The sequence below is a fragment of the Hyaena hyaena genome, unplaced genomic scaffold, assembly GCF_003009895.1.
Source record: "Hyaena hyaena isolate Hyena2069 unplaced genomic scaffold, ASM300989v1 scaffold_103, whole genome shotgun sequence".
In the NCBI taxonomy this organism is placed as follows: domain Eukaryota; kingdom Metazoa; phylum Chordata; class Mammalia; order Carnivora; family Hyaenidae; genus Hyaena; species Hyaena hyaena.
Window position 1 is genome coordinate 911875 of NW_024080735.1, and position 14709 is coordinate 926583.

The 14709-nt window shown below is 53.0% G+C and overlaps 1 protein-coding gene across 1 annotated transcript in view; it reads right to left on the minus strand.

Annotated features, from left to right (window-relative positions):
• Positions 1–14709, minus strand: part of SUSD4 (sushi domain containing 4) — a 77643-nt gene that overhangs the window by 9288 nt on the left and 53646 nt on the right. The window contains exon 5 of the mRNA XM_039235782.1: positions 13052–13240. Coding sequence (XP_039091713.1) covers positions 13052–13240 — 189 coding nt within the window. The remainder of the gene's footprint in view (positions 1–13051; positions 13241–14709) is intronic.

Genomic DNA, 14709 nt, shown 5'->3' on the forward strand with positions numbered 1-14709 from the left:
GTGCCAGTGTGTGAGTGCAGGTGAAGGGCACATGGGAGTGCACACGTGTAAGTGTGCAAGCACACGCGTGCATGCATAAGTGTATGTGTGCACGTGCATGCATGTGAAGTGTGTGCAAGTACATGTGCATGTGAGTGCATGCATGTGTGTACATGTGTGTGAGTGTGTGTGCACACACAGGTCATGTCCATGTGAGTGTATTAGCATTTGTGCAAGTGCACATGTGTGCATGCATGTGAGCGCACGAGCGTGAGCACTTGTGCAAGTGCACACGCGAGTGTGGGTATGTGTGTGAGCTTGTGTGTGAGTGTGCGTGTGTAAGAGTGTGCATGTGTGCACCCACTGGGCATGGCTGTACATCACACACAGAAAATAAACAACCACGTTTTCTGTTGGCAAAATGGCCTCTAAGGTTTGCACATGTTTCCTGTTCTGGAAAACAAACTGCTGTTCCGTGAGCCAATCAGAACTGGGTTAGAAGCCACCGCGTGAGGACAGAGAAGACAGGCGAGGCCGGCCAGCCAGCAGATCAGTGAGCGCAAGCCAGGGCTGAGAGCTGACCCCACTGCAGCTCTAAGAAGTGCAAAGCACACTCTCCAGGGTTTGAATCCTGCTCAGCTGCCCGGCGTGCATGGGGCCTGGCTCTGCGCCTGGGCTCCTGTGGCCTGTGAAACAGAGGTCATAACCTGCACAGGCTTGTCTAAGTGAGGGACAAGACCCGCCCGTTAGCATGAAACCCCGACCCTGATCAGCAGTCAGGGTCACTGTCGGCTACGCTGTGGGCATGGAGGTAAATACAGCCACAGCCCACCGGACACCACCGTGGGGGCTGCCCACATGCCGCACACCTGACCTTCACAACCACTTTCCAGGGCAGGTGTGCCTTTGCAGATAAGGGAATTGAGGCTTAGAGGGGTGAAGTCACTTGCCCAAGGTCACCCAGGTAATAAACTGCCCAGCTGGGGTCTGACCGTAAGTGAGGTCACCCTGAAGCCACGCTCCCTCCCGAGTCCTGCGTGGGGCACGGGGTGCAGACCCCCGAGGACAGATGCACGAGCAGTGATTTATCTGCTGAGCTGAGCTCGGGCAGGTCGGAGGTCGGAAAGAGGCAGAGGGAGAGGCGGTCAGGGAGCCCCATGGGCTCAGAGGCGTGGCAGGTGGTGCGCTGGCCAGAGGGGACCCTAGCCTGGGACAGGGCTGTGGATAGAGTCCAGAGGAGTCCATGGGGCTGAGATGCCCTAAGGAGAGCGAGCCCTTCCACACTGGAAGCAGGTGGAGGGAAAACCGAGGACGCCTGTTTTCCCCTCAGCCAAGGGAGAGCTCGAGGTGCGGGCTGGATGGTGACACTGGGGTCGTGACGCCAGGGACCCATGAACATGGGTGTGTGGCAGGTGAAATCAAGTACGACGAGGTTCTGCTGCTGGGGGGTCAGCCCTTAGTCCATGGGGACTGGTGTGCCTACAGGAGAGGTAGAAGGGACATGACCACGTGTGACAACCAACAAGGGACTTGGTGGCCTCCCTGGAAGCCAGACCGGCTAAGGAAGGCCCCAGAAGGAGCACGGCCCTGTGGACACTCAGACCCGAGATTTCCAGCCCCCAGAACGGAGAGAAAATCGGATCCTGCTGTTCTAAGTCACCCCATATGTGGCACTTTGTGATAGTGGCTCTAGGCCTTGGCCTAGAAGTGAGACTGAGTCCTAGGTCCTGTGAAGCAGCCAGCTGAACTCGGAGGGTTTCCTGGGTCAGCTGGACCCCGAGGTCCCCTCAAAGGGACAGTCAACAAGCCGCGAACGTCCCAGTGGGCAGGCTGAGACAGGCCACAGCGGCATGGGGGAGGTGACACAGACCCCAAGCCCTGGGGGCCCCAGTGGACATCACTGTCACACCTCTCAGGGCAGCGCCCACACAACGAGGCTGGGGACAGTGCAGGGTTGCCCGCAGTTAACCAAGGGGCCAGGGCCCTGAAATGTCAAGCGGAGGTGGAGCGAGGTCCCCCTCATGACTCCTACAGAATTCCTGGCTGCCACTGTCTACACTCTACCTTCCTTCCCAGTTCAACCTGCGGTATGAAAACTGACGAAGACGCACACGTCACCACCTGCACGGGGGACCAGGTTAAGAATTCATATCCCAATATAATTGCCTTCTCGGCTAGAATCGGGGCTATGGCCCTACCTTCCCGACGCCTGCACCCACCACGTCTCTCCCCACGAGCGGAAGAGACAGTGCTCGAACCGCGTTTGGCTGCAGCTGTCAGATCGAGCCAGCCGGCACGTGCCGAGTCCTGCAGTATTTTCAGGGGCCACAGGAGGGAGGGGGAGCTGTCACTTTGATGGAAATCCAGGCACAATCCATCTTTGCGCAAAAACAAAACCAAGGACAAGCATGCTTTCTCCCACACTGAGAGGGGACATAATTATGGACACAGCCATCACGGTTACAGGCTCTCAAAAACAACGAACAATCTGAGACCCCAAAATAGACGTGAAAACGTGTGCAAGGCTTACCGGCCTGTCACCCAGGTGTCTACTGGCACTCCTGGTGACCACCTGTGGTGACAAGCAGTGGGGTGGCGGGGGCAGGACCGCAGCCGGGGAAGAATGGCCCCAAGTCACCCTGATGCATGCTCCGTGACGTCCCGGCTGAAGAGGCTGGGACAGACCCGAGGAACCTGTTACTGTGTGTGGTGGACCTGACACTGCCAGGGCTTAATTACCAGGAAATACAGTCGCCTAACTCCGCAGAGAGGAAGGAAGGAAAGAAATTCTGCCCGTAGCAGCGACAGACAGGATATTCTGGAGGTTAGGGATGAACAGCGAGATTTTCCCATTTGTCCCGGCCACCCATTTTCCGGGCACAATGCAGCTGCTCGTGGCTCCACTCACTGGGCACCACTGTGCTACTGCTCAGCTCCACATCCCTTCAGACCAACATCTGAACACAAGATGAGACCTCAGCTGGCACATCCTTGAGTGCACAGAAACAACGCTGTTGGTGGGAGCCACAGACGGTGAAAGGGAGGGACTGGTCCCCACTCACGTCCTAACAACACACTGAGCCTGGGTCACCAGATCTCTGGTGCCCTGGAAGGGGCGGGGATCAGACCAGCTCAGAAGAGCGAGCCCTGGGGCCGGGATGCCTGCGGGCGGGGGCCTCGGGGCGTAGGGCTGGAGCCTAGGGGATCCGCTCTCTGGAGGGGAGCCTGCAGGGACGCGGCCCCCTCGTTCCCACACTTGGTGGGAGAAACCAGTCCAGAGTGCCCCAGCTCCTGGCCTCGGCCAGTCCCTCTGGTGTAAATCTCTCCATCTGGATGGGGTGGGAAACAAGGAAGGCTGGAGAGCGGATGGCCATGGATTTCTGTCGAGGCCACCAGACAGGCAAGGCGCCCAGACAGGGCTGCGGGGCTCAGGCCGCCTACAGGGACCTGGACAGGGGGCCCGAGAGCCCCGTTCTACAAGGTCTTTGGGTTTCTTAGGACAGAAAGGTCAGAGCTTCTGGATGCCGCACAGAAAGAAGAATGAAGTTTCCTGAAGCCAGAGCACAACCAGCTCTCAAGCACGAGATGCGTAGCCTGGAGGGGGTGTCGGAGGGGGGCTGCAGTAGCAGCATCGCTGTGAGAAGTAGAGACACGTGAGCACAGCGATGGCGGGAGGTTCTGTGTTCCTACGATCGCGTGGCTGCGGCGTGGGGGCCCCACGTGGGAACAGCGTCCCCATCACCTTCTCTGGCACATTAACAAGACTGCTCCATCTTCTGCATTTCCATCTGATGAAAACCCTGCTGGGGTCACGGGCAAGGTGGCTCCCGCCAATCACAGAGCCTGTCCTCCCCCTCGAGAACGTCCTAGAAAATGGAAAGCTCGGAGCCCAGAGGAGGGGGGACAGAGTGGCGGGGGTGCTCCCCACATGAGGGTGAGGAGGGGAGACAGAGTGGCAGGGGTGCTCCCCACACACACACAGGTGAGGAGGGGGGACAGAGTGGCAGAGGCCCTCCCCACATGAAGGTGAGGAGGGGGACAGAGTGGCAGGGATGCTCCTCACAAGAGAGATGGTGTCACAGCCGGGGTGCTGGCGCAGGTGCAGATGCAGGGACTGGCACACCCTCACCTGGTGGGGACACACCCATTTCTGCCAAGGAGGCGCAGGGGGCCGTAGGGAGGTGCAGAAAGGTAAGTGGGTGTCTAAGGCTTCCCACACTCTGAATTCCAGATGGATGGTCCAAACCCAGCACCAGGAAACCCCGCTGAGATGTGGTTCTGCCGAGCTACATAAAATCCGGCACAGAAGAGTTGCCAGTTAACCAAGGGATCCCATTCTCCACTGTCTTTTCAAGGACCGAGGGAGGGAAGGCCGTAGAGACCCGCCTCTCCCTTGCTGGCTGGTCTGGTGACATGGAGGGTCTCACCTGGGACACAGCGACATGTAATCTCACAGACAAGAGTGTACAGCATCCTTCTTCAGAACGACCCCTTGGTGGGCTGGAGTGCTCCTTCTGTAAGACGGGATGACGCTGGTGCAGGGTGGGTGCCCTTGAGTGTGACCCGGACCCCCGAGTGGCTCAGGGTGGGTCTCATCCGAGAAGCACACACTCCCTGCTGCATGTCTGCTGTTCCTGGCACAGGGTCGCCTCAGAGCCATGAGGTGCTTCTACGTGACGCCCAGGTCCTACAGGGAAATCTCACCGGGTGCTCTCGGACACCATGGGTCCTGACTGCTCTGCCGCAGCCAACCCCCCACATCCACGCTGGCTTTCAGCTTTGATCCTAAGTTGGAGCTTTTCCAGTTATTTCACATTTGGCCAAACAGGGTTTTTCAGGTTCTTAGTTTTGCTCTTTCTCTTGCAAAAGGATGCAGACCTGAGCGGACCCTTGGGCGCTAGCAGGTTCTCAGGAAATCGAACACCGCGTTCCTGTAATTGAGTCTGAAACTGTGGGTTAAACTCGCATCCCCGACCCTGTGCGCTCTGAAGTGAACGGAAGGGAAAAATCGCTTCGGGCATTTTGAGTGGTGGGACTGGTCAGATTTAAAAACAGAAACTGTCTGATGTTCAGCAGCTAATAGGGTCAGCTTGGCTGGTTCCCAGGAGAAATGCCAGCCCCGAGGCTGCACTGGCGAACCCACTGCCCAAGTCCTTCATTCCTGCCGATCCTGCTGTGATTTAGTCCCTGTTTGAGAAAAACTAACACAAGCACAACCCCTGGGCCTTGGGTCCATGCTCCCCACTTTCCCAGATGCCCATGTTCCCTGCCTACTTCTCTTCCTTTCACTGAGGTCCAAGTGACACACAGTATTACATTACCTGTGCAACACACTGCTTTGACGTTTGTACACATGGTGAAATGGCCACTGCCATAAGTCTGGTGACATGTGTCACCACCCACCGGTAATACAACACCACTGGCTATATTCCCCACGCTGTGTCATTTTGTAACTGGAAGTTTATATTTCTTGATTCCCTCCCCCACCGTTTCACCTGCCCGACCCCTACCAACCACCAATATGTTCTCTCAATGTAGGAGTCTGGGATTTGTTTTTTAGATTCCATATATAAGTAAAACCATGCAGTACCTGTCTTTGTCTGACATTTCACTTAAAACCCATCCATGCTGTTGCAAATGGCAAGATCTCATTCCTAATTTTATGGTTGAGTGATATTCCATTGTGCATATAAACCACATCTTCCATTCATCTACTGGTGGACAATTAGGTTCTTTCTATTTCTTGGCTACTGTAAATAATGTTCCAGTAAACACTAGGGTGCATGTAGCCCTTTGAATTAGTGTTCTTGTATTCTTTGGGTAAATACCCAGAGGTGGAATTACCGCATCATATGGTAGTTCTATTTCTAATTTTTTTGAGGAACCTCCATACTGTTTCCCACAGCGGTCGCAGCAGTCTGCATTCCCAACAACCATGCAGAGGGTTCCCCTTTCTCAGCATCCTTGCCAACACCTGTTGTTTCCTGTGTTGATATGGGGTACATATGCATTTATAAATGCTATATCTTCTTGCTGGATTGACACCCATATTATTATACAGTGCTGTTTGTTGTTCTTTATTACAACCTTAGTTGTACCTTAGTTCTACCTCTGGTAGAGGTACTGCTGTCCCAGCTTTTTTGTTCACTTCCATGTGCATGAAATGTCTTGTCTTTTTCCATTCCTTCACTTTCCATCTGTGTCCTTACCTCTGAAATGAGTCTTCTGTAGGCAGCATATAGGTGAGTCTCTTCAATCCATTGAGCCACTCCATGCCTTTTGATTGGAGAATTTAGTCCATTTACATTTAAAATAATTATTGATAGTTACATACTTATTGCCACTTTGTTAATTGTCTTCTGGCTATTTTTGTAGTTCCTCTCTGTTCCTTTCTTTTCCCTTCCTCTCCTCCCTTGTGGTTTGATAACTTTCTTTAGTTTTATGTTTAGATCCCTTTCTCATTTTCTTTTGTGTATTTACTAAATGGTTTCGCTTTGTAGTTATTGTGAGGTTCACATATATCATCATATATCTATAACAGTCTATTTTAAGTTCATAGCAGCTTAAATTTGAACCCATTCCAGGACTCTACATTTTTATTCCTTCCCTCACATTTTATGTTCATTATGTCACACTTTATATCTTTTTATTTTATGTATCTCTTAACTAATCAATGTAGTCACAGTTATTTTGCTAATTTCTTTTAACTTTCAAAGTAGTTTTGCAAGCGATTAAGCCAGTAACTTTACTATATATTTACCTTTTTGAGTGAGTTTTTTTTTTACTTTCACTTTTTTTTGCTATTAATTGGTGCCATTTCTTTTCAGCTTAAAAATGTTCTGTTACATTTCAAGTAAGGCCAGTTTAGTAGCAATGAACTCTGTTAGCTTTTATTTGTCTGGAAAACCCTTTGTCTCTCCTTCAATTCTGAATGATAACCTTGCCAGGTAGACTTTTCTTGGTGGGGAGGTTTCTCCTTACAGCACTTTGAATATGTCCTGTTACTGCCGTCTGGCCTGCAGTTTCTGCTGAGAAATCTGCTGATAGCCTTATGGGTTTCCCTTGTATGTAACAAGCTGTTCCTCCCTTGTTACTTTTAAGATTCTCTCTTTAACTTTTGACATTTTAATTATAATGTGTCTTGGTGTGCATCTCTTTCAATTCATCTAATTTTCAATTCTTGGGGTTTTCTGGACACGGATGTCTGTTTTCCTCCCTAGGTAGAGTGGTTTCTCGCCATTATTTCTGCAAATAATTTTCTACGCCTTACTCACTCTTCTCTTGGGACCCCGGTGATGAAAATGTTATTCCATTTGATGTTGGCCCAGAGGTCCTTTCTGTTACCTTCATTTGTAAAACCTGTTTTTTTCTTTTTGCTACTCTGTCTGGGTGAGTTTCATTGCTTTCTCTCCCAGATCACTGATCCATTCTTCTGTCCTCTGCAGCTGCTGAACCCTTCCAGTGTTTTCTCAGTTCAGTTACTGTATTCTTGTGCTCTGTGACTTATGTTTGGTACTTTCTTGTTTTCTGTCTGTTTGTTAGAGTTCTCACTGTGTTCATCCATTCTTTTCCTGAGTTTGGTGAATATCTTTATGACCATTACTTAGAGTTCTCTGACAGGCAGATAGATGCCTTATCTCCATATCATTAAGGTTTTTTCTAAGGTTTTGTCTTATTCTTTCCTATGGAACATATCTTTCTGTTTCCTCATTTTGCTTGACTCTCTGTTTGTTTCTATGTGTTTGGTGAAATAGCTACCTCACTCTTGAAGAAGTGGCCTTTTGTAGGTGATGAAACTTCTCATTCACCTGCCCTAGCTCTTGGCTGTCTCTCGAACCTTTGTGATTGTTTAAACTTCCTGATCTCATCTTGGTGTGTCCCCCTTGTGGAACGTGTGTTAAGACTTGTCAGTGTCCCAAGGGGAGGGATCTCATTCATACCTCCTTTTAGGCTGACTCAAAGTCAGACCCTGGGGCAGCAGCTTTTAAAGTATGCAAATATATACAGTCCTGTGGGACCACAATCAGAATCCTCGCTGGTCTCTAGCCAGGAGATGGGGAGGTGTCTTCTGGATGACAACTGCAGAACTTGGTCTTTCTAGATCGGATCTCACCTCTTCCCATAGAATCTACTGAAAGAAAGACTTCTGATTCAAGGATCTAGTCCTCTAATTCAACAGTGGGCAAACAAAAGAATCTCTAGGGGAGGGTCACAACCAAGGACTCCAAATTACAAGTTTGGGCTTCACCCATCTGTCTTCTAGGCCTTGTCACCTGTCTCAGAGATGCAGCCATGTGACCTCTGTTGTTAGCCTGCTCCCAGGAATGCCTGTCACCAGATGTCCACCACCCTCAACTACTTCCAGTCATTGGAAAACCAGAATGTGAGAGGAATGTTCTGGATACTTCAGGGTTTTGGATGGCTCTCCCTATGTAGACAAGGAGCCCTTTTCTGTAGCCACAGTAGACAGCATCCCTTGTGGCCCCCAAGCATGGGACCGAGGGGGTTCTGGGCAGTTAGCACCTCCTTCTAGGCAGCCCAGGGGTGTCTGCCCAAGGGTTTATTATACAGGTGGTTTGTTTACTTATTTTCATGCCTCTCAACATCCTTCCATGCTCCACCCTCACACGACTGGGCTGCACCCTCACACACACCAGCACACTGCCTGGGCTAATGTGCCCTACCCAGCATCAAAACGCACATCTTCCATACAAGTGAGACGTTCAGATTCTTTCTCTTCTCCCAAAGCTCACGGAGATAGAAAACATGCTTCTATTTGGTCTCCAGGAGAAAGAAACCAAACCTTGCAAATCCCCGGGGAGACACTTTCATTTTACTTTTGTGGCATCACCTACTAGAAGTGTCCTGGCACCCTTCCCAAATGCATGAGCCTTGGGAGAGGCAGCTGCGTGTGGGTGCCAGTGCATCTGTAGTGAAGCTGGCCTCTCGATAATGGGACTCATCTGGTTCTCCCCATTAGGCTATAAACTTTGCAGGGTAACCAATTATTCCTGTTTTTTTCTGGGTAATTCCTGTGCCCAGTCTGGTGCTGCTCTGTGTCGGGCAGGTGTTCAGTAAACACCACCAGCAACATGAACTGAGTCCTTAGCCCTCATGAATAAGAAAACGCCCACATTCATTGTCAAAGGTTGGGTTTTAGTGTGTGTGTGTGTGTTTTTTTTTTTTTTAAGATTTATTGGATTCTGTGTGTGTGTGTGTGTGTGTGAAAGACACAGAGAGGGAGGAATGCGTCAGGGATGTGGGTAGACTGACAGTGGATGACGTTAAAGTACACGGAGACAGAAAGCACAGGCGCTCACGATGAGCCAGCTGGCACCCAGGGACCCGTGTACCAGGGACCCTTTCAAGTGTACTTATACACACACATCTATTTTTAAATGATGGAGTGACTTTCTGGTTCAAGACTGTGATTTCAGGTGCCTTATCCCCTCCCACAGCACAACTGTGGGAACATGTGCTCCAGGACCATCAGCTCTCAGTGTGACAAGTGTCCAGACCTCAAGGACACACAGCCTGTACCTTCAGTGAAGCTGGGGGAGCTTCTCCTTCCAAAGCATGAGCTCCTTCATGAGGCCGGGCATCCATTCTGGGATGGCAGACACGTGGGTGTGGCCACTGGATGTTGGGGCCCCAGAATCCTAACCTCACGGGGCGCCCTCCAGCGGAGTGAGGTCAGGAGGTACCACGTGGCAGAAGAGCCAGGACCCAGGGGCGGAGGGGTTGGACGAGTCAGGCCATCCTTCAGGGTGTCAGGGCTGGTCTGTGAAAGCAGACACCATCCAGACGCGCTCTTCGTCGCGACGGGGAGACGGCGGGCCCTGAGGGCAGCAGCAAGCAGCCTCCGTTGGGCCTCATGTCCCCTGCGCTGGGATTCCCACAGGACAAACAACTAGACAGACGAGTCCCTTCCTGTGTGTGTTCTTTCAAAATTTTTGACTTTTTAAAAAAGGGCTATAAAAACATCCCGTTGTTTCCCTGTTGGACTGGAAAGCAGTCAGAACAAGTGGATAATGTGCCTTGACGAATAAGAATGGAAGCTTTTTGGTGACAGAGACTCACGCCTGAGTCCTAGCTCTCACCTGCTTACTGGTGCTGTGATATGGTGAGTTTCTGGAACTTTACAAGCCTGGGCCTGCCCATCATTGAAGTGGGTTCAAACAGCACCTGCTTCGCTAGGAAGACTGAGTTACTGTGTCCAACATTCTGACACATAGTAACCTCTCAAGATTAACGGCAGTTGCTGTGGTTCAGGGTTCCCATTACCCAGGATTCATGTTATCGGCAAACACCAGAGCAGCCAGAGCAGTGTCACAAAGTACAAGCATAAAAGCCCAGGTACTCTATTCACACAGCCATGCCCAGACTCACCGACTTATCTAAACTCTGAGAGCAATGATAACAGCGGACACTGGGCAGCCCCTCCCCAGGTGCTGGATTATACGCTGGGTCCTCGCGGCCTCAGGAGGAACAGATCTGTCCCATTTTGCAGGTGCAAGGATGGAGACTGACACGCTGAGTGACCCACCTCAGGGCAGAGCGATTAAGGGGGGGACCCGGGATGGGAGCCCACACAGCCCGTCTGATGCCGGTCCACTTCCTTGCTCAGTGTGCCTCACTGCCTCCTGGTCTTCTTGGTGACCCCTTCAGGCCTTGACAGGTCTGGAAAAGCTGAGGCTGGGGGAGCTGCAGGGACACTGATAGCCAATGGGGTGGGGGGTCACAGTGAGCCCAGAAGGGGAGGGGATAAAGCACCATGGAGAGAGGCCTCCTCGCCACAGCCATCCAGGCCCAGGCACTCGGGGAGCCAGGTCACCCCCATATTTAAAGGTCCCTGAGAGCATCCTTCTTCCCTGGCAGTGTGCATGGATTTTCACTGGGCCATCAGGAAAAACCAGATCGTGTGCTCAGGAGGAAGACACTGAGGGGGACACAGTGACATGGAAGAGGCAGAGTCCCTCGGGACGGCTCAGTGATGATGGACGCCCAGTGACTATGTCGTACGAATTAGGTCCCGCCTCCCACAAACGCTGCACATGATTCCAGGAAGCCAAGGAAACACCAACGCCAGGGCCCGTCTGGCTAATCTCTCATAAAGTGTTGCTTTGACTCATCGTTTAATTCAGCCCCATTTCTATCAAGTCTTTAGACAAGTCTGCACCATGTCTCGGGGTCCAGGATCATCTCTAGCGGGTGAGCAGTGCAAGGTCCCCCACCTGGGTCCCGCAGGTGAGGTAAGGAGCCGTGCCGGGGGAGTGAAGATGATCTAAACACCCACAACAAAATCCCAGGAAAGACACATTATTGGGCAGCATTCGGGATGCTGGCGGCACACTGGGGGTGGGGGGGGGGAGTCGGCCTACTGGGGGAAGGGATGGCCCTCGCTGGGGCGGGCAGGCATCCCACCTCCCGGTTCAAACCTCCACGTTCACTGTACTTGTTTACATCGTGGTCTCCAGGTTCCACAAAACCAGCGTTCCAGGTTTCAAAATGGGGCCGATCAGAAAGCAACCACTTGAAAACATTCAAACCAAAGTTGAAAAGGTGTGAAAACAGGCATTTTGAACTGACAGAATCCCAACAACGACTCCCTCAATGGAGTCTCTGTTTCTGGTCGTCTGTGCAGGGAGTCCCTTCCGGACCTCAGAGTCCCCTCTCTTGGGCCCACGCTCACCTCAGCCTGCGGGCCAGACGGGGGGTTGCAGACGCCCCCCCTGAGGTTAGGGTCTCCAGTTTAACAAGGGAAATCCCAAACGCTCAGTTGTGTATCAGTTTCAGATTTAACAGAGTGATTTTCCACCATGAGTTAAGGGCACGTTCATAGTAAGAAATGGCTTGCTGTTGGGGCACCTGGGGGGCTCAGTCGGTTGAGTGTCCAACTCCAGCTCAGGCCATAATCTCAGTTCATGGGTTCGAGCCCCGTGTTGGGCTCTGCTGACAGCTCAGAGCCTGGAGCCTGCTTTGGATTCTGTGTCTCCCTCTCTCTCTGCCCCTCCTCTGCTCACGCTCTGTCTGTTTCTCTCTCTTTCTCTCTCTCTGTCTCACTCTCAAAAATAAATAAACATTAAAAATTTTTTTAAAATCATTTGCAGTTTATCTGAAACTCAGATTTAACTGTGCACCCACATGTCATCTGACGTGTCCCCTGGGGGGATTTGGGGAGGGTGGGCAGGGGGGGCTGGGCTCCAAGGACACCCCTGCCGCTGATGCTCCGGCATCCCCTCTGCCCCACTCCCTGCCAAAGCTCCAGCCCCCGCCCACACCAAGTCCAAGTCCCTGGGGAGGCGCTTCCCAGACTCCCTGGGCCTCTTCCCGAGCTGCAGCTCTGGTGTCTTGTTTCCCAGGAGAGGCCACAGGGGCTGCGGGCTGCGGATGGGCTCCTGGCTGGAGCTCTCTTCCCCATCCCGCCCGCCGGGCTCAGATGCCCAGAAGCAACCTGGTGTTTGTTCTTCCATCATAATTTCAAGCCCTGCATGAAAGGGAGGGCGGAGCCAGGGTGCCCACCTTTCCTGGCAGAAGTCTGTATGGCTCGACCCCCCGCTGATCAGGGCCCCTTCATGAACCGCACTCTAGAACAATGACAGACCACTAGGAAGGGAAACCACTGGGAAGGGGACCTGGGTTTCAGGCTTCCAAGTGTGTGCTCCCAGCAAAGCATTTACAGCCAAGCCATTAAGTGCTCAGAAATAGGAAGAAACATTGACACGACAATAAAACAGGGGTGAGATTAATGGCGCCATAACACAACCTGTTTTCATTTAGTGCCGAGAAAATTAATTTTTGAAGACATTTCATTTAACTCTGCAATATTGTGCAGTTTAACCTCTGACGCTTGGAACTTTTCTCTTTTATCCCCTTTAAGCCTAGGACGGGGGAGGCCGGTCTTACGACGGTTGTTAAGTTCTGCCTCTCGGCCAAGGGCCAGCCTCGCCGCCTCGACTCGGGCCAGACTCGGGCCACGTGCCTCGGGGAACAGGAGCTACTGCGTAGACCGTAAGGCTCAGCTCTCCTAGTGCAACGTCCGCTTCAGTAACCCCAGATCCAACCTGCTTACCTTCCAGAGCAAGGCACCGGGGTGGGCTGGACGACCAGATGAGGGTGTGTAAACACTCGAGATACTCCGACCCCTCCAGCTTAAACCCAGGAAAGCAGTGGTAGGAGATGACAGTCCCCACGGGGAAGGAGGTCTGGAGCTCGGAGATGTTCACATAGCCGTTGGAAGACGAGAGCGGCCTCAGGCAGCCTGGGATGGGGAGGGAAGGGGACGGTCTTGCTCGGTCACCTCTGTGCCACCTTCAAGACCACCCCTCCCGCGGATTCGTCCACTGGAAGCGTGGCCTGGCCTCTGAGGACTGAGCACCGTGACCAGACCTCCCCAACCGCTCACCTACTGTATTCGTGACGCGGATGTTAGGTTTTACAGCTGCACACGGCAGGGAGGGTCAGGGCAGTGGGGGTGGGGGGGTGGGGAGGGCATGGCTGGGGGGCCCTGGCGGGTGGTCGCAGCCCTGACTGCACCTTAGAATCACCCGAGGAACTTTCAACAAACACCAATGCCTGGCCCCGTGCCCCGGGTCCATGGAAAGCCTGGATGCTCCCCCGGAAATTAAAATGTGCTGCCGGGTTGAGACCCTCTGTGGGGAGAACGAACACCCCGACTGTTTCAAAGTTGGGGGGTGGGGAGCCCGGGGGGCTCGAGACGGCTGTCACGCAAACCCCCTTCTGCTGTGCCTGGTCCAGCATCATTCAACCCGAAGCCCCAGCTGTGTTTTATGTGTCGTGGGTGTGGGGCCCCCACTCTCAGCCTTGACAGTGACCTGGACAGAGGGTGTCATAGGACAGACTGGTGGGGCCTCCCCTGGCCTCAGGTTTGGGTCCGAGTGGAGCCCAAGGATGGGCGCTAAGGTTCCCCGGTGCCGGTGCAGACTGGGGCCGCTGCGGAGTGCCTGCGAGGGGAGTCCGTGCAGCACACCCCAGGTAGTGGAGCTGCAGCCTGCACTCCCACACCTCTGCAGCCTGGTGGGACATCCCCAGCGGCACAGACCCGCTCTGTGGCATCCACGGCGACCACAGGGTCTCTATTGCCTTCAGCGGTTTCGCTGGCGGGGCTAACAGCCCTGCTGAGCCCATGCTCTTCCTGGGGAGAACTAGCTGTGAGAGCAGTAAAGAATGTATGATGGAAATCCCTCCTGTCCCTTCCAATCAGCAAGTACAAATGACACTGCAGCCACCGCAGCAGGGGACCGAGCCCTCCTTCTAGGAGACTGTGTTACATGTCAGAAGCTTCAGAGAGCTTGGTCTTCTGAAACTGCTTTGGTCAGCAAACCGGTAGGCGATGTCTGTACACAAGGGCGAGAGCAGTGTGTGGCCAAAGGGCCCTCCACCCCCTCCCCCCTGCAGCAGAATTTTGGGAGACCTGCTCTGGGGCTGACCATGCACGGCTGTGTGCTGCTGCCACAGAGATCTGGGGACCCAACAGCCCACTTCCCAGAGCAGCTAACACCCAGGGTGGACCACAGCTGAGACATACTGCCACGTGACCTCTCCACGGCCTTAAATGAACACTAACAGTGTTTGTCACAAAAGTGAAACGTCAGAGAGCAGGGGCAGGTTGGGAATCAGGAACGAAGAGAATAGTTGAGAAGAAAGGACAGGCATGTCAGTGTGAACACGTGATGCATCTGAACCCCGAGCACAGTTCAAATGTGCCGA